The sequence below is a fragment of the Sus scrofa genome, chromosome 6, assembly GCF_054392235.1.
Source record: "Sus scrofa isolate SSC_HxYL_T2T_F1_AM1 chromosome 6, Sscrofa_HxYL_maternal_Yorkshire_Landrace_v2.0, whole genome shotgun sequence".
NCBI lineage: Eukaryota > Metazoa > Chordata > Mammalia > Artiodactyla > Suidae > Sus > Sus scrofa.
In genome coordinates, this window is record NC_139388.1 from 153502380 (window position 1) to 153527792 (window position 25413).

Here is a 25413-nt window from a genome sequence, read left to right on the forward strand (position 1 = left end):
GGTGTAGGTAGAGGAAAATAACACAGAAATCACCCAAAACGTCAGAGAGCACTGCTGACACACTGACTGTGTGACCTTGAGCAAACGACTTAACCTCCCTAAACCTCAGTACATTAAAAACAGAATCAATACTGTCAGTACCTAAGGACTGCTGGAATACAGGCGATAATGAATATAAAACATCCAGTATAGTACCTGGCATATATCAACATTCAATAAATACTGCTAACATGAATTAGTTATTAATGTTAATTAGTTTTTAATTAATTACTAGATAATACTAATCATAAGATAGCCAAATTTATTTTTACTTCATAAGAAAGACTGTCAACTATACTCTCCAATAAGTACCATAAAACAATAATAATAATGAATATCTATATTTCACAAAGGGCTTTTACAAACTAAACATAAATAACTTAAGGTCAAGTATAGAACCAAAAACAGACCATATTATTACAAAGACAATGGTTAGGTCAGGCTTTGATGTCAAGTGAGTTATATAAAAACTGTCAGTTTATAGGGGTTTTTTTAAAATAAAATTTCAAATAAAAGATAATGGATCTTTAATAACTAACAACTGACAGTGTCCACTGCATGCCAAATACAACAATGAAGTAGGTATTACGATCATCCTCACTTAACAGCTAGAAACACAGTGGCAGTGGTCACCCAGGTAACGAGTAGTAGAGTCTGGACTGGAACCCTGGTATACTGGCTTTATAAACCATGTTCTTGACTTCTACTCTGTGTTGCCTCACAACTTGTATGGGTAGGTTATTAATCTTAAGTTATAAATGAAATGACATAAAGTAATTCCACTTAGAAAATTTAAACAACCACTAGTTAGCTAGCAGTTGATTACAAAATTGTGAGAAAGCCCAAAGAAGTACAGTACAGACACAAGTTTCTTAATCAGCAAGTGAAATTTGCATAGTCAAATATACCTATTAATCCATTAGGAAGGTGTGCCACATTGGGAAATACCCTTATCGTTCACTGAAATCTAAACCCAGATTTTCTCCAGCTTTAGGACACGACATGTAGTAGACATTTTTTTTTTTTTTTTTTGGCATTTAAAAGCTAAATTACCTCACTCTTCTTTAATCGCTAGCATTTCCAACCAAGGAGATTCTCCCACTTTGAGATAATCACAGGAAAAGCAGATAACATCTCCAAAGCATATACATGTTGAGTGACTGCCAACAAGGAATTACCCACAGTACATGGACACATGGATACAGACACACACAGACACAACCAATCCCATCCTTCTTAGAAAATACCACATCTTGAGGAGTTCCCATCATGGCTCAGTGGTTAATGAATCCCACTAGGAACTATGAGGTTGAGGGTTCGATCCCTGGCCTCACTCAGTGGGTTAAGGATCCATGAGCTGTAGTGTAGGTTGCAGATGCGGCTTGGATCCTGCGTTGCTGTGGCTCTGGTGTAGGCCAGCGGCTACAGCTCCGATTCAACCCCTAGCCTGGGAAACTCCACATGCCATGGGTACGGCCCTAGAAAAGACAAAAAGACAAAAAGACAAAAAAAAAAAAAAAAAAAAAAAGAAGAAGAAGAAGAAGAAGAAAATACCGTATCTTGTTCACTTCTGTATTCTCAGGATGTAACTGCACCTAGCATATTATCAGTTAATGATGATATAGCAAGGCTATTAATATTATCAGTGTGACATAGCAAGGATTTTAAGTTCAAAAAGATTTGAGGAGTTCCCGTCGTGGCGCCGTGGTTGACGAATCCGACTAGGAACCATGAGGTTGCGGGTTTGGTCCCTGCCCTTGCTCAGTGGGTTAACGATCCGGCGTTGCGACCCCTAGCCTGGGAACCTCCATATGCTGCGGGAGCGGCCCAAAAAGAAATAGCAAAAAAAAAAAAGATTTGAATTTTTTTTGTGGCTGCACCCATGGCATGTGGAAGTTCCTGGGCCAGGGATCACATCCAAGCTGCAACTGTGACCGACACTACAGCTGCAGAAACACTGGATCCTTTAACCCACTATGTCAGGCTGGGGATCAAACACAGACCTCTGCAGTGACCTGAGTCCCTGCAGTTGGACTCTTCACCTACTGCACCACTGCAGGAACTCCAAGATTTGAATTTTTGAGTCCCTGATTTTCTATTTACTAAAAGAGCAACACTAAGCAGTTTGTGATAGCAGACCAATTAATTATGCCAAGGCTACTTTAACATAATGCCCATATATTAGTTCTTGCCTCAAAACATCTTTAAGTGGGAGTTCCCGTCGTGGCGCAGTGGTTAACGAATCCGACTAGGAACCATGAGGTTGCGGGTTCGGTCCCTGCCCTTGCTCAGTGGGTTAAGGATCCGGCGTTGCCGTGAGCTGTGGTGTAGGTTGCAGACTCGGCTCGGATCCAGCGTTGCTGTGGCTCTGGCGTAGGCCTGTGGCTACAGCTCCGATTCGACCCCTAGCCTGGGAACCTCCATATGCCGTGGGAGCGGCCCAAGAAATGGCAAAAAGACAAAAAAAAAAAAAATCTTTAAGTTACTGCCTGATATTTTGAAATCCCAAGTCTCTGTTTATGCTGCTTATTCTCTATTCATATATCTCTTCTATCAACTCATATCCAACCTTTAAGAACTATCCCAATGGCAACACTCTCCACGAAAACTTCCCTTATAAATTAAAAACATATTGATAATTATTGACTTCTCTTAATACTTACGTTTTGAGTATCATATATTCATATAATCATATCACATGATTATACTATTTTCTGATTGCTACTCAAAGAAGAATTTTAGATCCTATGAACATAGAATGTGATTTTTCAGAGTTCAAAGGAAACATATTGCTAGGCATATACTTTCAGTTAAAACTTGCTTAAGTAGCTGAACAAGATGGGAAGGTTAACCTATAATTAAAAAAAAAAAAAAAGGAAAATAACTCCCCCATGAATTAATTGCATTTCTGTACAGCATTTTATAGATGTGTGTGGAGGAGTGTGTATACTTTTCTCTTTTTAAGAAAACAACTATTATCTATGGGGAGAAAGGAGTTGATTTTTGTTTGTTTTGTTTCTATTTGTTTGTTTTCAGTCCACTGGGATAATAAAAGCCATAGAGGATCTTAAGTAATTTCCTATACCTGAAAAATCCAACTATCTGGATTTTCTGAAATTGCTCTAGACTTGTGGTCAATGGAAGAATTTATTACCATTCTCTAACAAATAGAAGAATGGATAATGACTCTCTTTAGGGTTGAGAAACAAGTTTCTATCCAGAGTCTGACCTACTTCAATAAATTCAGCTGACACTGGCTATGAAATTAGTACTTAAGTTTTTAAAACTGCTAAAGTGCCCTTAAAGCAACCCAGAAGGACAACCCAACTGTACCTATGGGAGCTTCACTTGGGAAGGGCAAAAAGGATTCCTTTCACTGTGCTTAATTCTACAAATTCATTTACATGAGATTCAGAATTATATAAAGAAAACTTATTAGTATATAATTACGAAGCTTCAATTTTGTCTCATTCTTAGGAAAATAGGCTTAAGCACCACTTATATGTTCATTTTATTAACTGCTGAACTATTTAGAATTATCTAAGAATTTAAAAAACAAGTAGTTTCTTTGATAACAATACACACTAATTGCTTTACACTGAAATTTTACACAATGTAAGAGAAAAGAATTTGACTAAAATTTTCCATAATAATTCCTCAGAGCTTCCTCATTCCAGCACTTTCTAATTACAATCTTAAAACAAGAAAAACAAAAAGCAAAACCAAAATAACCATGTTAAAAACAAATTATAACCAAAAAAAAAAAAAAGGTATTTTAATAGCAGGAAAAAAAAATAACCTCAGCAGAATCACAGATGTTACACTCATTCATTAATCCTCCCGGCCTCCTAAGAGACAGAAGTTCTTCACATATGAACCTTAAATGTTACTCTTTGTGATGGGGGTTCAGAACTCTGAGAGAATCACCATTTTTCTCAGTGTTCAGCATTTTTATTTTTCTCATCTGAAAAATGACAAAAATATATAACAACCACCTACAAAAGATGCATACAAATATTCTACTATTGTCCAACAAAATAAGTAGCAGGAGTACTGCTTTCCAGACGAGGGAAGTAACTGAATCAACTCAGACTTTCAGAGAGAAGTGTTAGAATAAGGAATGGATGTAGGCCACAGGGACAGAAATGCATTACACATGCGTGCTGTCCTCTACTTGATTCTCATTATGTATTTGATTATATACATCACTAGTACTGAAATGGTGGGTTTTTTTGTTTTGTTTTGTTTTTTGGTCTTTTTTGCCATTTCTTGGGCCGCTCCCACGGCATACGGAGGTTCCCAGGCTAGGGGTCGAATCAGTGCTGCAGCCACCGGCCTACGCCAGAGCCACAGCAACACGGGATCCGAGCTGCTTCTGCAACCTACACCACAGCTCACAGCAACGCCGGATCCTTAACCCACTGAGCAAGGCCAGGGATCGAACCTGCAGCCTCATGGTTCCTAGTCGGATTCGTTAACCACTGAGCCACGACGGGAACTCCGGTGTGATTTTTAAACTGTACTATTTATAATTAATATTATAAAACCCAATACCCTGATTTTAGGTTTTAGAGTCTGTCAAAATTAGAAAACTAAAGGAAAATTAGAAGACAAACACAAGACTGCAAACTAAATAAGATCAGGAGTAATTCAGTGCTAAAGGAAGAAAAGGGAATGACTATCCAAAGGACGATACGGATTGAAAGTAAAGGTAACGCAAATTACACATTTCACATGACAACTTTTTTTTTTTTTTTTTTTTGTCTTTTTTTGCTATTTCTTTGGGCCGCTCCCGCGGCACATGGAGGTTCCCAGGCTAGGGGTCCAATCGGAGCTGTAGTCACTGGCCTACGCCAGGGCCACAGCAACGCGGGATCCGAGCCACGTCTGCAACCTACACCACAGCTCACCGCAACGCCGGATCGTTAACCCACTGAGCAAGAGCAAGGACCGAACCCGCAACCTCATGGTTCCTAGTCGGATTCGTTAACCACTGCGCCACGACGGGAACTCCTCACATGACAACTTTTAATTGGCCTTTTCCTCAGCCTTCCTTACCCCATTCCAGGTACCAGTTAACTCCCTTCTTCCCTCCTTCCATTCACGAACAAACTTCCTAAAAGTTGCTGCATCTCCGTGTTATCTCCCATTTAGTCCTCGTGAAACCAAGCACGGCCCTGTAGCACTCCTGGGCGCAAAAGCCTTTCTGTGTCCCCCATTTCCTGTTCTTAGGAAATAGGCCTCCTTCAGCCACCATGACCTTCCCTGAGCGCCTAGGGACGGGTTCAGACAGTTGCTCATCAGGGAAGGGAGGAACAGTCAAGCAATAATAGTACGGGATCTTGGGGCGGGATCTTGGTTCCCTCTCAAGGGATACACATAAAAATAATACAGGCATCTTATACACCTAAGAGAAAAGGCATACTCCTTATGCTTCTTTTGGAAATGAATACTTTAAAATTGAACAGTTTAGAGTCCTTCTTTGTCCTTCTCCCTGACTTAATTGCATCCTAAATGCCATCACCCATAAGCTAAAGATTAGGCATCCTGAGCATAACCGCCTGTGGGCTGCAGATTATTAGCACACGATGTTTTTCAGAAACTTTCCTAGTTTCCTAGTCTGTTCTAATCTCTGATCAATATGTCCTAATCACAAGCACTGCGATTCCAGGCAATAACCAGACGACCACCATCATGATCACACCAAGATCTCCTGACTTCAGCTTTAATGACTAAGATTCCCCCAAAGGAAGAATGCATGTTCGTCCCAATCCAGCTTCCTATCTGAAAACCTGCTTTCCTCTTGTTTACTATACAACTCCTTGCAGTTCTTTTCTCCTTTACCCAAAACTCTGTCTCTGCGTTTCAATTCGGCACCGGCAGACAGAAGCAGAATTCTGGCAACACTAGTTCATTATGATTTGGGAATCAGGAGGCTCACAATGGCCTCCTAGTAATCCTTTGTTTTTAATTTTCATTCAACTTGACATATCTAGAACTTGACACTGTTGACTAGTCTTTATTTCTTAAAATTCCAGTTTCCTGGCTTCCAGGACAACAATTTCTTCAGGCTCTAATCCTACATGATATCTTCTCAGTTTCTTTTTCTTTTTTTTTTTTTTAAATAAGGGTCGTACCTGCAGCATATGAAAGTCCCCAGACTGGGGGTTGAATTAGAGCTGCAGCTGCTGGCCTATGCCAGAGCCACAGCCACAGCAATGACAGATCTGAGTGCATCTGCAAACTACGCCACTGCTCCCGGCAACACCGGATTCTTAACCTGCTGGGCAGGGCCAGGGATTGAACCTCCATTCTCAAGGATATTAGCCAGGTTCATTACCGCTAAGCTGCAATGGGAACTCCCTTCCCAATTTCCTTTAATCATTCCCCCTTCTCTGTGAAGATAATCAGTGGTTAGACTGTTTTCTTCTTGCACGACAGATGCTCCCAACTATGTAGCTTCAGCCATTTTTTGTACCAACCTTTTATGAACCTCAAAATAACCAGTGCAGCTTCAAAAAATAAATAAATAAATACAGATGAAACTAGTTTTTAGCAACATGACAGACTCAGAAGGACAGAAAAGCACCTCCAGTACAGGAAAAGTATCCAATTTTTAATATTTTGTTTTATATATTATACATATATAATTTTAATGTATGGCTGAATTAGCAACAAAACTCCTTAGAATTCCTCAGAGGCCAGAAACGAAGAAAAATAAAGTATAGATCCAGAAGAGTAAGCATTTGTCCTGGGGGTATCTGATGAGCTTTGGTGGTCTATAGCCTAGATACTGAGAGCTCTACGGAATGAGGCAAAGCCTCGTACTTAAACAAGTAGGAATTCAAGTTCAGAGAAATTCACACTAGGATTAAAAACACAAAGCCTTTGAGGAGATGGTAAAGACAGTAGGAAGTATCTCTTGGCTCTTGGTAGTATAGGAAAAAAGAAATCTCCTGAAAATTCCTAACCATAAGCCTGCATTCACCATTTGGAGCCTGAATTCACACCAAGTATTCGACAAAGAAATCTTAAAATGAGAATTTAGTTTGGTGCCTCAGGAGCCTGGTGGGAGGCAATCCATACACTCTGTGGAGAAACACACAGTAAACTCAGGCCTCAAAGAATTCCCATAGATAAAAGCTCTACATAACATGAGCTCATAATTTTAACAAATCACTAAACCCATGCAAAAACAAAATACTATGAGCAAGAGTCAGCAGAAACAACAAACCATGAAATCAGAGGGCAGATAAAAGAATTTTCTGATAGGGAATATAAAATAAGCATGATTAGTATGTTTAAAGCTATGAGAAGACACTGAGAATATGTTGGAGAACAAGATGATCAGAAGTGATCAAAAAGAAAAAGGAAAACAAGTAGAAGTTGTGGAAATTAAAGATGTAATAGCTGAAATTTAAAAACTCAGTAACAGCAGTTCCCTTGTGGCGCAGTGGGTTAAGAATCTGGCATTGTAACTGCACTGGCTCAGGTTGCTGCTGTGGTGTGGGTTTGATGCCTGGCCTGGGAACTTCCATATGCCACACGCAAGGCCAAATAAGACATTAAAATACAACAGACAGTTAAAAAAAAAAAAAAAAAGATTAAACACAGCTAAAGAGGGAGTTCACACTGTAGCTCAGTGGTTAACGAACCCAACTAGTATCTATGAGGATGTGGGTTCTATCCTTGGCTTCGCTCAGTAGGTTAAGAATCAGGCATTGCCATGAGCTGTGGAATAGGCTGCAGATGTGGCTCAGATCCTGCGTTGCTGTGGCTGTGGAGGGAGCTGGCAGCTGCAGCTCCAATTCAACCCCTAGCCTAAGAACTTCTATATGCCACAGGTGCAGCACTAAAAAGCCAAAAAAAAAAGAGCTACAGAGAAAAGTAATGAACAGGAAGACATATATGATGATTATAAAGAAAGCAGAAAGCAGTATGAAGAAACTATGAGGTGGAAAATATGAGATACAGAGGAGAGAATGAAAGACCCAACATTTATCTAGTAAGAGTCTGCACAAGGAGAAGAGAAATAAGGGAGATGAAATATTTGAAGAAATAACAAAATTATAAAGTCAATGAGGTAAAGAAATTGTTTATCTTATGTTCTGCTATACCACTTACCCTTGGCACAACGTGAGTTGAATGATTAAAAGAACGAAGATATAACATACGTCTAACCAGAGTTCTATAAGAAAGAGAAAGAGTGAGAGGAAACAATGAGAGAGAAGTTTCTAAACAGAGAGAAGGTACCATTCCTTAGAGTCAAAAATCCCGGAAAATCCTAAGAGGAAAAATTTTTTAATATTCACATGTAGACATATCATAGTGAAATTTCAGTGAGAAAAGCAAATTGCTTACTAAGGAATAACAATTAAGACAACAGCTGATGTCTGAACATCCACAACAGAAACTAAAAGACAACAAAAAGAAATTTTCAAAATATTAAGAGAAAAAAATTATCAGACAAGATCAGGTGCATTCAGGGTGGTATGGCTGCAGATGAGAAAAAAATTATCAATACAGAATTCTATACCCAGAAAAACCTTATGACAAATAGCAAAATTAAGTTATTTTCAGAAAAAAACTGGAGTTTGCTAACAAGACTCACTTAAAAAAAAAAAAAAACACAGGAAAAAAAACCACCTCTCCCAGAGATGTACTTCAAGAAAAAAGAAAATGATCTCAAAGGAAGATGTACTATGTAAGAAGGAAGGTAAGCAAAGAAAACAAAGGCAAAACTAAGTAATTGTATAAAACAATAATGACTAATAGCTAAAATCACGAACTAAAATCCTAGAATAATAACATTTTAATTTGGGGTAAGATATCAAGATTTAAAACTCTAGAGTTAAAATGTTCCAAGGTCTTTATGTTTTCAACAAGAGGATACAAATATAAATATGAATTTTTGATTTTGTGAAGTTAAATGTGTATGTGAAAATCTCCAGACTAAGCCCCGAAAGAACAAAATAAAGTATAGCTTCCAAACCAGTAGAGGAGAGAAAGCAGAATTAGGGAGGGGAAATGGCTAGACAGATTTAAATCATAGGACTTCAGAGGTAGAGAATAAAAGAATAGAAAAAGATACACCAAGCAAAAAGTAGCCTAAAAATAATTAGAATAGCTATATTAATTTTAGAGAAAATAGACTTTAAGACAAAAGCATTACTGTAAATAAATGGACACAACAGTGATGTCATGAAATTCAAGGGAAAAATTCACAAGGAAAAAATTCTAATCACCTAATAATACAGATTCGAAATATACAAACAAAAATTGATAAAATTTGGAGTTCCAGTCGTGGCTCAGTGGTTAATGAATCCAACTAGGAACCAGGAAGTTGAGGGTTTGATCCCTGGCCTCGCTCAGTGGGTTAAGGATCCGGCATTGCCGTGAGCTGTGCTGTATGCAGATGCGGCTCGGATCCTGTGTTGCTGTGGCCCTGGCATATGCTGGCAGCTCTGATTAGACCCCTAGCCTGGGAACCTCCATATGCCACGGGTGCGGGCTTAGAAAAGACAATAAAATAAAAAATAAAATAATAAAAAAATTGATAAAATTCAAAGAGAAACTGCAGCTCTTTCAATAAATGGTAGATCAATGTGCAAAAATGTAAAAATTTGGCATCAAAATAATTGATATTGAGTAAATGGATATATGCAGACTGTCACTGGAGAGCCTATAGTTTTTTAAATACACACAGAACATTAACAAATATTGATCATATACTAGGCCAAGTCTCAACACATTTCAAAGAATTAGTCCCATATATAAAGATTCTCTTTCTACTATGAAATTAAATTAAAAATATCAAAAGATAATTTTTAAACCTAGTTAAGATTCTAAGATATACTTCCACATAACTCATAATTCAAAGCATAACCACATAGAAAGTAGAAAATATTACCTGTAGAGTGGTACTTGAAATTTATAGCTTAAATGACTGAATTAGAAAGGAGAGACTGCAACTTAATGAGCTAAAGCATTTGGCTAAACAGCTAATAGTACGAACCAAAATATATTATTGAGAGGAAAAGCAAAGCTCACATTAGTTCTTTGAAATTCTGATAAAATCAATAAATGTCTAATAAGTCTGATTTTTTAATTAAACAACTTAAACTACATGAGAAATGAAAAAGACACCATAACCAGTAATACAGCAGAGATATAAAAGTTAAGAAAACATGAATAATTTTATGTCAACACAGTTTAAAAATCAGGTAAAATGGGTAAATTCCTTTAAAAATAAAAATTATAAAATAAATCTAGAATAAATAATAGCCCAAATGGACCTATAACCATTAAAAGATTAAATCATTACGTATTTCCCACAAAGAAAATTCCAGTTCCAAATAGTTTTGCTAGCAAGTTCTAACCAAGCATTTAAAGCACAAACAGGAGTTCCCATCATGGCTCAGTGGTTAACAAATCCGACTAGGAACCTAGCCTGGAAACCTCCACATGCCGCGGGAGCAGCACAAGAAACAGCTAAAAAAAAAAAAAAAAAAAAAGACAGAAAAAAAATAAAGCACAAACAATTCCAAACTTTAGCACTATTCCAGATTTTAGGAAAAGAGGGTATTCTCCCTAATTCATTACAGGTGGCTAGCACAACCCTGATAACAAATCTGATAAAGGTATTTAAAGAAGTAAAATTGGGAGTTCCCTGGTGGCCTAGTGGGTTAAGGATTCAGTGTTGTCACTATTGTTGCTCAGGTCACTGCTGTGGCCCAGCTTTAATCCTTGGCCCAGGAACTGCTATATGCCAGACACAGCCAAAAAAATTAAAATAAAAAAGTAAAATTACAGACCAATTTTATTTCTGAGCATAGATGCTAAAATCATAAATAAAATATTAATAAGCCAAATCTGGCAATATTCTTTTTAAAAGAATATACAATATAGCACAAATAGAGTTATTCTAGAAATGCAAGGTTGGTTCAATGCTAGAAAGAACAAAAACATATTCAATGATAAATTAAAAGCACCCATTAAAATTAGACGCAACATAAAAATGCCTGAATCATTACTTTTTTCAATACTTAAGGTCCTACTACTAAGAAAAAAAGGAGGGAAAAAAAGGTAGGGAGTAGAAAAGAAAAAAGAGAGAAAAAGAAAAAAAACTGTCCTTATTCAAGGATCACTTTTATTTTACACAGAAAACCCAAAATGTAACTCATAAAAACTATTAGAATTGTAAGTTTAGGAAGGTTGCCAAATACAGAAAAAAATAAACCACATTTTTATATCCCAGCAACAAGCATTTAGAAAAGAAATTTTTAAAAAGATACCATCTACAATGATGAGGAAGAAAAAATTTAAAAGATACCTAGGACTACATCTAGAAAAGGATATATAACACCTTTATGTAGAAAACTACAAAATTTTGTTGAAAGACATTAAAGAAGGCTTAAATAAATGGATAAACACCATCTTAATAATTAGAAGCCCTATTATGGTAATGATTGCCAATTCTCCCCAAATTAATCAATGGTATAGAATATAATTCCAATCAAAATTCCAACAGGGTTTTTCAAAGGACTTTAACAATCTGATTTTTAAAAAAGACATATGTGTGGGAATTCCCATTGTAGGTCAGCAGTAATAAACCCTAGTATCCATGAGGATGTGGAGTCTATCCTTGGCCTCACTCAGTGGATTAAGGATCCAGCATTGCCATGAGCCAGGGTGTAGGACGCAGATGAGGCTTGGATCTGATGTTGCTGTGGCTGTGGCTGTGGCTGTGGCTGGCAGCTATAGAACCAATTCAACCCCCTAGCCTGGGAATTTCCATATGCTGCAGATGCCACCCTAAAAAGACAAAAAAAAAGTTATTAAGCTATTTTTATAAAACACAAATAATTTCCCAAGCTAACTGTATAGCCAAATCTCTAGCAATCCTCCTCATTTTTTGTTTCTTCTTTTTATGGTACCCAATATTAAATAATTATAACCATACTCTCGGGTCACCTTCATGTCTTCACATATGTGCTGCTGACTAGAATACCTTCCCCATTTCATTTCTTAGCAAATTCCAACTTATCCTTCAAAACTTGAACTCTAGTATCATCTTCTCTGAAAAAGTTTTCTCTACTGCATCCTGATCATTCATTTCTGTACCTTTGAACCTCACACATATTTCAACATTATAATTATCACAGTCCATAGACACTACTTATCTACTAAAATGTGGGCTCTTTAGGAGTTCCGGTCGTGGCACAGGGGAAACGAATCTGACTAGGAACCAAGAGGTTGCAGGTTCAATCCCTTGCCTTGCTCATTGCCATGAGCTACGGTGTTGCAGACACCGCTCCGATCTAGTGTTGTGGTGGCTCTGGCGTAGGCCAGCAGCTACAGCTCTGATTGGACCTCTAGCCTGGGAACTTCCATGAGCCACGGGAGTGGCCCCAAAAAGACAAAAGACAAAAAAATAAATAAATAAATAAATAAATTGTGGGCTCTTTAAGAATTGCATGTTCACCTCATATTTCTACACTTAACATATTACATGGAACATGAGAGGTATTAAATAAATACTCGCAAGGTTAAATTTAATCCCATCCCCAGTCTCTAGGACCACACTCAATTCCCTCTTCCTTTCCCCCACACTATTCCCAATCTTCTTCTCCACTGGTTTCTTCCTGTCAACATAGTAACATGCCTTCTCTACCCCAAACAAATGAAGCCTCCTTTGAGTCTGTTCCCCTTTGAAGTACTAGCTCATTTCTCTCTTCAGTGTCAATACATAACTGTTTCTCAATTTGTCATCTTCCCAATTAGAAGACATCTTTATTTTCTCATATCATAAAGCTCATGCTTCTATTTAGCTCTTACGCAAATTCTTTTGAATTTTTTTTTCCATTTTTGGCCACCTCCTGGCACATGGAGTTCCTAGCCCAGGAATCGGATCAGATCCAAGCCACAGTTGTGACCTACTCCACAGCTATGGCAACTCGTGATCCTTTAACCACACTGTGCCCGGCCAATGATGGAACCTGTGTCCTGGTGCTATAGAGACACCACTGATCCCATGTGCCACAGCAAGAACTCCTGAATTCTTTTTATTAGAATTAGTTGTTTAAGTGTATTTTCTTGACTATACTAATAAGACCTGAATTCACCTCTGTCCTTGTCAGAAAACTGTAAACTACTACCAAAAAATAAAAACCCCAAAAACAAACAAGAAGATTTTTTTTAATATTTATCTATCTTAAACAGAAAAATGTGTTACCTGAATAAGAATTAAGAGAAACTGTCCACCGTACTGTTAGTCCTATTAAGACCACAACTGTCATCAAGTACCATTTCTCCATATTTCTTCTTCAAATTTAAGGAGAGAAAAAAAATAAAAAACAGGACTAATGCCGGAATACTTTTAACATGCAGTCAGTTACTTCTTTTCTTGATCAGAAAAATGTTACCAGTTCTTCGGAATTAGGAGTTTGAGAGGATTTTAAGTGGTGCTTCGTTTCCAAACAGCTAAATATTGATTTTTATGTCTATGAAGAAGTAGCCTGGAGGGGGAAAAAAAAAGATATCAAGATTTAGCTGATCATAGTACCTACAACAACAAACCTATTAAACCAAGTAGAAAGATGGGGGGTGGAGAGGCGGGAATCCGGGAAAGGGGGTAGTTTAAAGTTCCTTATTCCCTACTCCTCTAGTTAGGAAATGTACCTCAAAAGGTAGCTTTCCCACCGGGGCAGCAGCTATGGGTGCAGCAAGACGCATACCTGAAGCCAATTCACTTGCTCCTTTACCAACAGAGAACAGTTTTTTTTTGTTTTTTTTTTTAATTTGCCTACTATAACATTGACCTACTATAGAAGAATTTAAGTCATTAACAACAACAACAAAAAGGCAGCTCTCCCTATTAAATAAGACTCCACAGGTCTAATGACACATTAAGGATCTGCTCTTACAAGGAAATTATTTCTGAGTGAAGAAAAACAATAGAGATATGCAGATAGCAAGTCAGCTCTAAATAGTGAATTTTCACGGATAGGTAAAAACAAGACTACAATGATAAAGGGATGATTTTACCTTTGGTATACAGAGAAAGAGGAATTTTTTCTTGTATCTTTCTATTTAGCTTGAGAAAATCTTCCACAAAAGTAACTTACATAGTTTTTGTTTGTTTATTTTTGTCTTTTGAAGGCCAAACCTATGGCCTATGGAGGTTCCCAGGCTAGGGGTTGAATCAGAGCTGCAGCCCCCGGCCTATGCCACAGCTACAGCAGCATGGGATCAGAGCCACGTCTTTGACCTACATCACAGCTCAGAAACGCCAAATCCTTAACCCACTAAGCGGGGACAGGGATCAAACCTTTGTCCTCATGGATGCTAGTCAGATTCGTTTCCATTGAGACATGACAGGAACTCCCTAATTTATGTAGTTTGATTTTTACTTCTTTTCTTCCAAAATTGCACTAACTACACCAACTTTCCATCCTTGAGAATCCACCTTTGAAAGAATCAGTAATAGCCCCAACTCTTAGGAGAAAATACAAAAGCAGTAAAATACAATTAACACTTAAATGCTTCATTATTTCTTACTTTTTTCCTTAGAGGTTTAAAACTAAAAAGATCTGAAAAATTGTGAGCCATTTTACCCACAGGATATAACTTAATTTAAATACTTTCAGAAAAATAGAATTAATAAATCAACTGAAATTTTTAGGGAAGAACTGGCACATTCCATATACTGGTCAAAAAAGTATTTTCCAGAGTTCCCATTGTGGTGCAGTGAACATGAATCTCACTAGGAACCATGAGGTTGCAGATTCAATTCCTGGCCTCACTCAGTGGATTAAGGATCTGGGGTTGCTGTGGCTGTGGTGTAGGCCGGCAGCTGTAGCGCTGATTAGACCCCTAGCCTGGAAACCTCCACATGCAGTGGTGGGGCCCTAAAAAGACACACACACACAAAAAAAGTATTTTCCTACTTAAAAATAGCAAGGGACAACTCTAAAACTAGTAAGTCAAGCATCTCAACCAGGTAGAATGATTCGAAGCATTTAATGAGGTTATGTGACTATGTTATTCAAATTTCGTTTATATAAATTGCCTTTTTCTTTCCTCTCTCCTATTGCATCCACCTTTGATGCACCACTGTTTACTAGAAATTCTATCACAGAGGGAAGGTAAAGGAAAAATTAAGTAACTTTCTGATGTTGATTCCAGGTTTGACACAGTTTACAGGCCATTATAAACTTTTCAAATCCTTTTCAGTCTCAAAAAGTCCCTTTTAACAACATGCTGCACTAAATATTCCTGTACTGCAATACATCATTCTATTTTCTGCTGAGATACCAAGTTTAAAATTGATTTTTACAAATGCTAATTTCTGGATTTAAAATTCAGCTTAACTAATATTCCGTCTTAGAAGTTTAAATCACTAATAAGACCCATTTAAACCAATTATCCACAGTTCCAGATAATCATATTTAAGTACTTCCCCAAGAACCTTAAGTAACAAAAAAAAAGACAACTAATGACACTTAAAAAATCATCATGGGAGTTCCCTTTGTGGCGATGAATCCAACTAGTATCCATGAGGAGGCAGGTTCGATCCCTAGCCTCGCTCAGTGGGTTGGGGATCTGGCATTGCCATGAGCTATGGTGTAGGTGGCAGACACAGTTGGGATCCCGCCGTTGCTGTGGCTGTGGCTGAGGCCAGCAGCTATAGCTCTGATTCAACCCCTAGCCTGGGAACTTCCATATGCTGCGGGTGGAGGCCTAAAAAGCAAAACAAAATATCATGACCTTAAAAAGAATATAATGTTGAACTCATAACATGCTGAGCGAGTTTTTAAGGGCACAATAGCAGAACAGCTGACAGATGAAAGAATTATTCCCAAAAAGATTTGGACATCTATGTCAGACCAAATTTAACTCTAGAAATCATTACAGGGATAAATTCAAGTAAATCCAAAGTCTTGCAGTTACATGTGAAAAAAAAAAATCATTGATAAGCAATGAGATCCTGCTGTATAGCACTGGGAACTATGTCCAGTCACTTATGACGGAACATGATAATGTGAGAAAATAGAATGTGTACCTGTATGTGTAACTGGGTCACCTTGCTATACAGTAGAAAATTGACAGCCCACTGTAAACCAGCTATAATGGAAAAAATAAAAATCATTATAAATAAAAAAAAATAAAGAAGAGTTTGGTGGCAAAAAAAAAAAAATTTTAACTGCTTGAGTACTAAAGGGAGGCAACAGATAATAAACAGGAATTCCCACTGCAGTACAGGAGGTTAAGGATCCAGTGTTGCCACCGCTGAGGCATAGGTTGCAGCAGAGGCTCAGACTCAGTCCCTGGCCTGGAAACTTTCATAGGCCGTAAGGGCAGCCATGAAAATAAATAAATAATTATCAGTTCCATATGGACCCAGAACTAATGACCGATTTTAAATATTAGGAAAGCTTTTCTAACAACGAGAGTTGTCCAAAAATTAAATGAGCTTCTCCTCGAGAAAAGAGTTCCTCTTTAATAGGTTCAATCAGAAGCTAAGCAAATTACCTGAGAATAGTTTTAGAGTGGAAAGTAGATAATTTCTAAACAGTGTTTTGAATCTGATTTTGGATGCATATTATGTGTATAAGTTAATACAAATCTTGACAATATGAAAGATGATTTGATGTCTCAACATGTTACCCTACTCCCCAACAGTTGCCATGCACTGCTGCTCTTGTGGGTTTTCTTTAATGAGTTAGGTGTAGGCCCATCCTCCACAAGTGGCTCATGTTAGGAACTGAAGAATATCAGAAACATCTCTTTCTGACATCTATTAGGCTTAGAATAAAATCTAAATACCTCAGTCCCAAGACCCTGCCTACCTCTCCAACTTCATCTCCTCTCACTTTCCCACAAGGTCTGTTTCATTCATACCTCAGCCCCTTTCCACTTCTCTCCCCTCTGCTTGGAATGCTCTAGAACCAGCTCCCTGGCAAATTTTTTGTCATTTCTCAAGTCAGCCCCTCAGAAAGTTCATCCCTGACCCCCCTACTAAGGTTTCCACTTCTTACTGTCTGTACCATTACCTTTTCCTTCCCAATTCTTTTCACTATCAGAAATTATATTTCACACAACATGAAACAATCTTACAAACACAATTTTGAGTTTAAAAAGCTAGACACTGGAGTTCCCACCGGGACTCAGGGGTTAACGAAACCAACTAGTATCCATGAGGATGTGGGTTTGATCCCTGCCTGGCCTAGCTCAATGGGTTAAGGATCTGGCATTGCCCTGGGGTAGGCCACAGACACCACTAGGATCCTGAGTGGCTGTGGCTGTGGTGTAGGCTGGAAGCTGCAGCTCCAATTGGACCCCTAGCCTGGAAACTTCCATATGCCCTAAAAAGCCAAAGAAAAAAAACCAAAACAAAAACCAACAACCAGCTAGACACTAAAGAACATATTATATGGTTCCATTTACAAAAGGCTCATAAATAGACAAAACTAATCTATGGTGTTAGAAATCAAGAAAGAGATAAACTTTGGGGAAGATACGGGATGATGATTGGGAGTGTTCTCCAGAAAGGTCTTCGGAGAAGATGCGTGAATTTTGGCTCCTGATTTGAACGGTGGTTAAAAGATGTGTTTACTCAATAATACATCGACTATTTAGAACTTATGATTTGTGTACTGTATCTTCTTGTATACTGTATCTTCTTGTATATATGTTAAATTCCAAAAGGAAAAGTATAAAGGAAATTACATTTATTTGTCAACTGGAATATAAGCTCCAGGTAAGCAGGGATCCTCCTATCTTAGTCGTTGCAGGGGCTTAGAACAAAGTTGGCAGAAAGCAGGTACCCAAAAATACATGCTGAATGGAAATCTTCGTGAGTCCTTTGTGGTTAAAGATACTATTGAGGCTTTTAGGCAATCTCCTATCCTTGAACCGTAAAAAGGGTACTTTATTACGTTTCCCTTATGTAAAGCAAAATACTTTTTTTTTTAAACTTCCTAACCCATTCTCGAACCACGGAATTGCCACGCAGGCGACAGAAGAGTTTTCAGTCCTACTTTGCCCCGAGGGGGAGTCCAGACAGAAAAGTCGGCCGTCCACCTCCCAGGGCCGAATTTGTTCCTTTTAGTCTGAAAGGTCCTTCCCTCAGGGTGGACACCACACCCAGGGAGTGCAGCTACTCCAGGGGAGCAGGTGTCGCCAAAGGGACCCTTCCGGATGGCGCTCTCCCCTTCCCCGGCGGGCCCCACCCTCAGGGACCCTAGGAACGAGGCTGCCAAGCCGCTCCAGTCCAGGGTCGCACCACCGTCACCACGTCCCTCACCTGACCCCCATGCGAGCCTGCGGGCTGGGCTGGGGAGGCCTAGCGCGCCGTTCTCTGAGTGGAATGGGGCCAATAATCCGCTGGCCAGCCCCCAGACCCTCCGAACCTCGACCCGGCGCTCCAGAGCCCCAAGAACCGACCTCTTACCCTGCAGAGCGCTGAACCTGGGAATTCGCGCCGCAGCGGGTGGGAAGGCGCCTGCGCGCTCGCCCCCGCGGCGGAGTGCCCTGTTGGCCTTCCTTCTGCGTCCGCGTGCTCGCGCGCCGCCCGCGCGCCCGCCGCGGGAGCGAGCCCGTCGAGCGTGAGGGGAGGGGCGGGGAAAAGGCGTGGTGAGGAAGTAGGCAGCTTCGGAGGCGGTACTGCAGCGGCTGGAACCCGAGAGGCCTGGCGGCCCGGGTGAGGCTTGGGGCAGGTGGAAAGCCCCTTGCTCTTCTTTCCTGGGATCGCGGCCAAGGCCGGAGCGGCTGCTTAGTCCACGGATTCCTGTCAGGGGCGCGTCTTGGCTCGCTTCATAGAGTGGACAGCCCTTGGCTAGTCCGCACCAATGAGTGGGAGATCGTCCTCTGGGCCAGTGCCCTCGAGGTGCCAGAAAGCCAACCTGCTTCACTATCTTCAAGCTACATGCCTGCGAAGAAGGTATTAAGCTGAGAAGTCGCTTCATAAGAGAAATGGTATTGAACGTCCAAGCATTCTCCGGAGCCTGTAAGTGATGCAGAAGAACAGCCCTGCCTGCTCTCCAGTGCATCACACGTTCTGCATCAGGCAGCTTGAATCACCTGTCCCCAAACTTGCAGGTAATAACCGCATTCCCGGAAGTTCCCATGTGGAACAGCGGGTTAAGGATCTGGCGTTTCCACAGCTATGGCGCAGGTCCTAACTGCTGCACAGGTTTGATCCCTGGCCTGGGAACTTCTACATGCCACGAGTGCGGCCAAAAACAAAACAAAACAAACAAAAACACCACATTCCCTTCTAGTGAGAGAATGCCCTAACCTCCCCTCCCCCTTCTGAATCCTGTATAAATCAATCCCTCTAATTTATAATTCATAGATATCAGCAAATGTTTGGCCATGACTATGGCTTTATTCTAAGTGGATCTGAACAACTCTCTGGATCTTGGTTTCTTCATCTGTGAAATGAATGAGTGGGCTAGGTAAACTTCCAAATCTAAAATTTTATACTACGCTGGCCCTGGAAATATGGAAAACTATGGCCAAGCCCCTGTTCTCAACAGATTTCATTCTCATTGGAAAGACATTTTCATGGAGAAAAGGATAGAACGAAACAGATGCTGAACGTCAGATTACTGGTATATGCACTAAGTCCTGTAGGAGTTCAAAGAAGAGGGTTCACTGTAAACCAAAAACTATCAGGAAATGCTTTCCCTGGAGAAATCATATGAGCTTTGAAGGAAAGCCTGGCTTACATAAGCCAGGAAAATGGGAGTAGGACTGCAGACAAAGGAAGTGTTTCAAGCCAGAGTTGTGGCAGTTGGAAAGTGCTAAACATTTCCTCTAGTTTAGATGGTGGGTGAAGAAGCTGGAAAGGACTAATTGTGGAGAGTTTGGAATACCAGGTTGTGGTGTTCAGAATTTATTCAGTGATCACTAAGAGGCCATTGAATGACTTAGTGCATAATGACTTTTAGCAAGTGTACAGTAAAGTGTTAGAAAATTTAAATAGTGGTAATGGATAAGATAAATCAGAGGGAGAGGCAGAAATCATTATGGTAGTCCATGCATGGGCCTGGACTGAGATGGCAATAGTGGGACTGGAAAGGAAGAGATCAGGGCAAGTGGAAGAATATACAAGTCTTGGTACATTAGTCGCAAAATAGATGTGTAGAAGTGAAACAAAGGGGAAGAGAAAGTGAAGCATGGCTTCAAGTCTGAATGAGCAGAAGAACCAAGATATAGGGAAGCCTGGAGGAGAAGATGGCTTGAAGAGAAATAAGATGTATTGTATTAAATTCAAGGTGACATCAAGACAACAAAGTAGTTAATATTCAAGTACCAGATATGAATCAGAGCCCAGAAAAGAAGTTGGGGCTGAAGATAGAGTTATGAACATCTTTTATATGGCTGAAGAATGATGGAGACAGTACGGAAGAAAAATAGACAATCATACTTGAGTGCCCACATTCTTAAGTCGAAGAGGAAAAAGGCAAGATGATGAGGATATTACATGGCTAGGAGGAAATCCAGTACATCTTACATCACAAGATCATAAATATTAAGCATTTTGTGAACAAGAACTGTGTTTGGCAGACCAAAAGTCATGTTTTATTAAATCTAATTGGCTATCTGTTCTAAGAGACACCATTATCCTATGCACTACTAAGAAAAACACAAGTTCCCATCTAAACTAGTGAAGATTGTAAAACACATCTAATTTCAGAAACATCAGTATGTGATAAAAGATCTATCTTCAAATGATAACAGTTAGTGTTAGTTCTCTCCTTACTTCCTCTGACCTCAATAGCTCCTGGCATAGTATTTAGGACAAAGCTGGTGCTTAAAATGTGGAAGGAACTTTAGAGCCTCTAATCATCACTGAACTGCCCACCACTGCATCTATATACCTACTCCTGCTCTTTTCCTCCACTAGCTACTATCACATCTGAATGTTCAGTGCCTATCTATATGAAACAGATGCTCAGTAAACACATTGCGAATGAGATCATTAGGGTAGACCCTAATTCAGTGCAACTAGTATCCTTATGAGGAGATTTGGCCACAGACATCCCCACATGCAGAAGGAAATGTAAAGACGTGGAGATGGCAGTCTACAGCCAAGGACAGAAGTTTCAGAAAAAACCAACCCTGCTGATAATTTTTTTTGTTTGTTTTTTTTGTTTTTTTTGGTCTCTTGTCCTCTTAGGGCCGCACCTGAAGCATATGGAGGTTCTCAGGCTAAGGGTCTAATCGGAGCTGTTGCCACAGGCCTACACCAGAGCCACGTCTGTGACCTACACCATAGCTCACGGCAATGCCGGATCCTTAACCCACTGATCGAGGCCAGGGATCGAACCCAAAACCTCATGGTTACTAGTCAGATTCATTTCCGCTGCACCATGATGGGAACTCCACACCTTTTTTTTTTTTCTTTTTTAACTTCACTTTATATTGTACAGGGAGATTTTTTTTTTTCCTATCAACATGAACACAAGTAATTCAGTCTTTGTGTCTGTGGCTGAGCATTCCTAGAAATCAAAATAACTTCAATTTACCATTTCATTTTTTTACTTAGTTTTTATTTTATTTTAAATGCATTCTTTTGAAATGTAGTTGATTTGCAGTGTTGTGTTGATTTGCTCTACAGAAAGTTGATTCAGTTATACGTGTATATATCTTCTTTTTCATATTCTTTTCCATTATGGTTTATCACAGGATATTGAATGTAGTTCCCTGTGTTATACAGTAGGACTTTGTTTATCCATTTTATTTAATTAAAAAAAAAATTTTTTTTTGTCTTTTTCTAGGGCAGCAGCTGCGGCACATGGAGATTCCCAGGCCAGGGATCTAATTGGAGCTGTAGCTACCAGCCTACGCCAGAGCCACAGCAATGCCAGATCCGAACCACGTCTGTGACCTATACCACAGTTCACAGCAACGCCGGATCTTTAACCCAATGAGCAAGGCCAGGGATTGAACCCACAACCTCATCGTTCCTAGTTGGATTCGTTAACCACTGATCCACGATGGGAACTCCTTTCTTTTAAATTTTTAAAATATTTTTTATTAAAGTATAGTTGATTTACAATGTTCCTTCAATTTCTGCTATACTGCAAAGTGACCAGTAATATATATATACATATATATATATATTCTTTTTTTTTATACCAACTTCCATCATGTTCTGAACCAAAAGACTGGACATAGTTCCCTGTGTTTTACAGTAGGACCCCATTACTTATCCATTTTAAATGTAATAATTTGCATCTACCAACCCCAAACTCCCCGCCCATCCCACTCCCCCCCCATACCATTTCTTATTGATGGTTCATTTGAGTGGTTTGTATTTTCCTCTAGTAGTACTGCAATGAACATTTGAGGTCAGTCTTTTCCTTGAGCTCTCTACTTTAGAAACTTTTAGAACAGAGTTTTCTTGTGGTCTGGTGGATAAAAAGAACCTTGGCTAGGATCCCACCCCTTTCCTCTGATTGCCTGAAGTTGGTATCCTCAGGTTTCTGAGATGAATTTTGTGACAAGAGGAGTCTAGGAATCAGAAATTCCTACTTCCTATACCTGGAAACCAGAGACAGTGCATCTGCACTAAGTGGAACTGAAATTAACCCTCCTGACACCTTGATCTGGGACATGTAGCTTCCAGAAGTATGAGAATATAAATTTCTGTTGTTAAAGACACCCAGTCCTTGGTTCTGTATGGCAGCCCTAACAAACCAGTACGCAAAGAGCAAAGTGACCTTCCTCACACAAATCATACTTTTATAGTAGTTTCTAGTCCCTTTCCTAGATCTCTTGCACCCACTAAGAAAACAAACCTTTTTCTATGTCAGGCCCAGGACTTCAGTGATTCTAGGTGAAAACAATTCATCTAATCATAGCTGTTCTTTTTGTTGTTGTCTTTTTAGGGGCAAATCCACAGCACTTGGAAGTTCTCAGTCTAGGGTTGAATAGGAGCTGTAGCCCCCGGCCTACACCACAGCCACAGCAATGCCAGATCTGAGCTATGTCTCCTACCTACACCACAGCTCATGGCAGTGACTGATCCTTTAACCCACTGAGTGAAGCCAGGGATCGAACCCTCATCCTCATGGATACTAGTCGAGTTCGTTACCGCTGAACCATGATAGGAACTCCTAATCATAGCTGTTCTTTGAAATAGATTTTTTTTCCTATCCATACATCTCTCTCAGTTGACCTTTGTATGTCACTTTCCGTTCTTCTAAAATCTTCAGGTTTCATCATACCTTTGCCTTCTCCAGGTACTAAGTCCACCTAAGTAGCAAAGAGTTAGAGTGTATGTCCAATTTTTTTTTTCCTGGCCTTTTTAGGCCCACACCTGAAGCATATGAAATTTCCCAGGCTGGTGGTCAAATCAAAGCTGCAGCTGCCAACCTACATCATAGCTCATGGCAATGCTGGATCCTTAACCCACTGAGCTAGGTGAGGGATTGAACCCATGTCCTCATGGATACTAGTCAGATTCATTACTGCCGAGACACATGGGAACTCCAAACCTCCAAATTTCTATGCAGCCATTGGCAAAGTAATTGTCTCATATACTAAATGCTGCTCATATCCAATTCACTAGATCCTCACAATAATCCTGAGAAAATGGTAGAAAAGTTATTAATATCCCCTTTGGACATAAAAGAAAACTTGGAGAGCACCATTCCCCAAAGTATATCCCATGGAACTGTCACTCAATGGGATAATTATTGTCAAAAAAAGGGAGGGGAGAATGCTCGTCATGGCTCAGCAGGGTAAGAACCAAACTAATACCCATGAGGGTGCAGGTTTGATCCCTGGCCTTGCTCGGTGGGTTAAGGATCTGGCATTGCCCCAAGCTGCTGTGTAGGTCAGAGATGCAGCTCAGATCCCACATTACTTTGGCTGTGGTGTAGTCCAGCAGCTGCAGCTCCAATTCAACCTCTAGCCTGGGAACTTTCATATGCTGCAGGTTTGGCCCTAAAAAGAAGAAAATGGGGTGGGGGAGTTCTTTTGTGGTACACTGGGTTAAGGATCCAGCATTGTTACTGCAGCAGCTTGAGTCAGTGCTGTGGCATGTGTTCTGTCTCTAGCCTGGAAACTTCCACATGCCAAGAGTATGCCCCCTCCCCCTCAAAAAAAAAGGAAAAAAAAGTAAGAGGACAATCTCTCGATACAGAGACAAGTTCAAAAACAATGGGTTACGCAAATCTCAAAAGGATTCCTAGAGTTCCCTGGTGGCTCAGTGGCTTAAAGATCTGGTGTTGTCACTACTGTGGCTGTGGTTACTGCTGTGGCATGGGTTCCATCCCTGGCCTGGGAACTTCTGCATGCCACAGGTTCAGTAAAAAAAAAAAAAAAAAAAAAAAAATTAAAAGATAAAATAAAAAGGATTCCTTACTATAGGTTTCTCAGAGTCTTTTATCTATTATTTAATCACGAGTCTCCAAGAGATTATAGAATTTTCAGACTCATGTCACCATGGAATCCTATCCCCACATCCACCTCAACTCCCACATCCCATCCTACAGTGGTTCATGAAACACATTTGTTGGAAATGTGGGTTTGAGACATTGTGTAATTTCCCTAAGAAATACAACAAATAGATGTCAGGAATATAATTAAATATGGATCTTAGTTATTTTTATTCATTTTCAAGTTATTTTCATTTTTTTGCACACAAAAAAGACAAGATATTGGAGTTCCCTGGTGGCTCAACAGATTGGGGATCTGCCATTGTCACTCTTGTGCCTTGGGTTGCAGCTATGGCATGGGTTTGATCCCTGGCCTGAGAACTTCTGTATGCTGTAGGCATGGCACAAAAACCAAAAAACAAAACAAAAAACAACAATAAAACAGGAAAAATATTGATGATAGCTATCCTCAGTATGATTATGAATTGGAAAATTAAGTTAGGAGTTCCCATTGTGGCTCAGCGGGTTAAGAATCTGACATAGTGTGTATGTGTGTGAGAATGTGGGTTCGATCCCTGGCCACACTCAGTGGGTTAAGTATCCCGTGTTTCCACAAACTGTGGTATAAGCCTGCAGCTGCAGCTCCAATTGTACCTCTAGCCCAGGAACTTCCATATACTTCAGGAGTGGCCATAAAAAGAAAAAAAAATTTTTTTTAGAGAAAATTAAGTTAGTAACTCATAGACTTTGAAAAACTTGTGGTTACCAAAGGGGACAGGTAGGGTGTGGAGAGGGTTGGACTGGGAGTTTGGGACTGGCATATGCACACTGAGATATGTGGAATGATTGGCCAACAGGGACCTGCAGTATAGCACAGAGAACTCTACCCAATATTCTGATAATCTATGTGGGGAAAGAATCTGAAAGAGAATGGATGTGTGTATATATATAGCTGAATCACTTTGTTGTACAGCAGAAA

The 25413-nt window shown here is 39.7% G+C and overlaps 2 protein-coding genes and 1 long non-coding RNA gene across 6 annotated transcripts in view; 1 reads left to right on the plus strand and 2 right to left on the minus strand.

The window, feature by feature from the left end:
• ALG6 (ALG6 alpha-1,3-glucosyltransferase) overlaps nt 1-18548 on the minus strand; it is a 56061-nt gene extending 37513 nt beyond the window's left edge. The window contains exons 1-3 of the mRNA XM_084964844.1: nt 17380-18548; nt 15017-15744; nt 13274-14230 (exon numbers count right to left, since the gene is read on the minus strand). Of these exons, the coding sequence (XP_084820970.1) occupies nt 13274-13355 (82 nt within the window). The 5' untranslated portion in view covers nt 13356-14230; nt 15017-15744; nt 17380-18548. The remainder of the gene's footprint in view (nt 1-13273; nt 14231-15016; nt 15745-17379) is intronic.
• LOC146402906 (uncharacterized) lies at nt 6138-21800 on the minus strand. 3 transcript variants are annotated; one of them, XR_014808092.1, is made up of 3 exons: nt 18494-21800; nt 11823-13556; nt 6138-9520 (listed from the first exon to the last, which is right to left on the minus strand). XR_014808092.1 is itself a non-coding variant. In XM_084964856.1 (2 exons), exons 1-2 carry the CDS (start codon nt 19089-19091, stop codon nt 13496-13498), a joined length of 666 nt encoding a protein of 221 aa, XP_084820982.1. In that variant the 5' UTR covers nt 19092-21800; the 3' UTR covers nt 13418-13495. The 3 variants fall into 3 exon arrangements, 2 of the variants coding, with proteins under 2 accessions (XP_084820982.1, XP_084820981.1); XM_084964856.1 differs by lacking the exon at nt 6138-9520 and having other exon boundaries at nt 13418-13556; nt 18487-21800; XM_084964855.1 differs by lacking the exon at nt 6138-9520 and having other exon boundaries at nt 13423-13556; nt 18347-21800.
• The window catches only part of LOC146402907 (uncharacterized), a 35950-nt gene continuing 29201 nt past the window's right edge, over nt 18665-25413 (plus strand). For both annotated transcript variants that reach the window (XR_014808093.1, XR_014808095.1), the window contains exon 1: nt 18665-19140. This is a non-coding gene — a long non-coding RNA (uncharacterized LOC146402907). The remainder of the gene's footprint in view (nt 19141-25413) is intronic.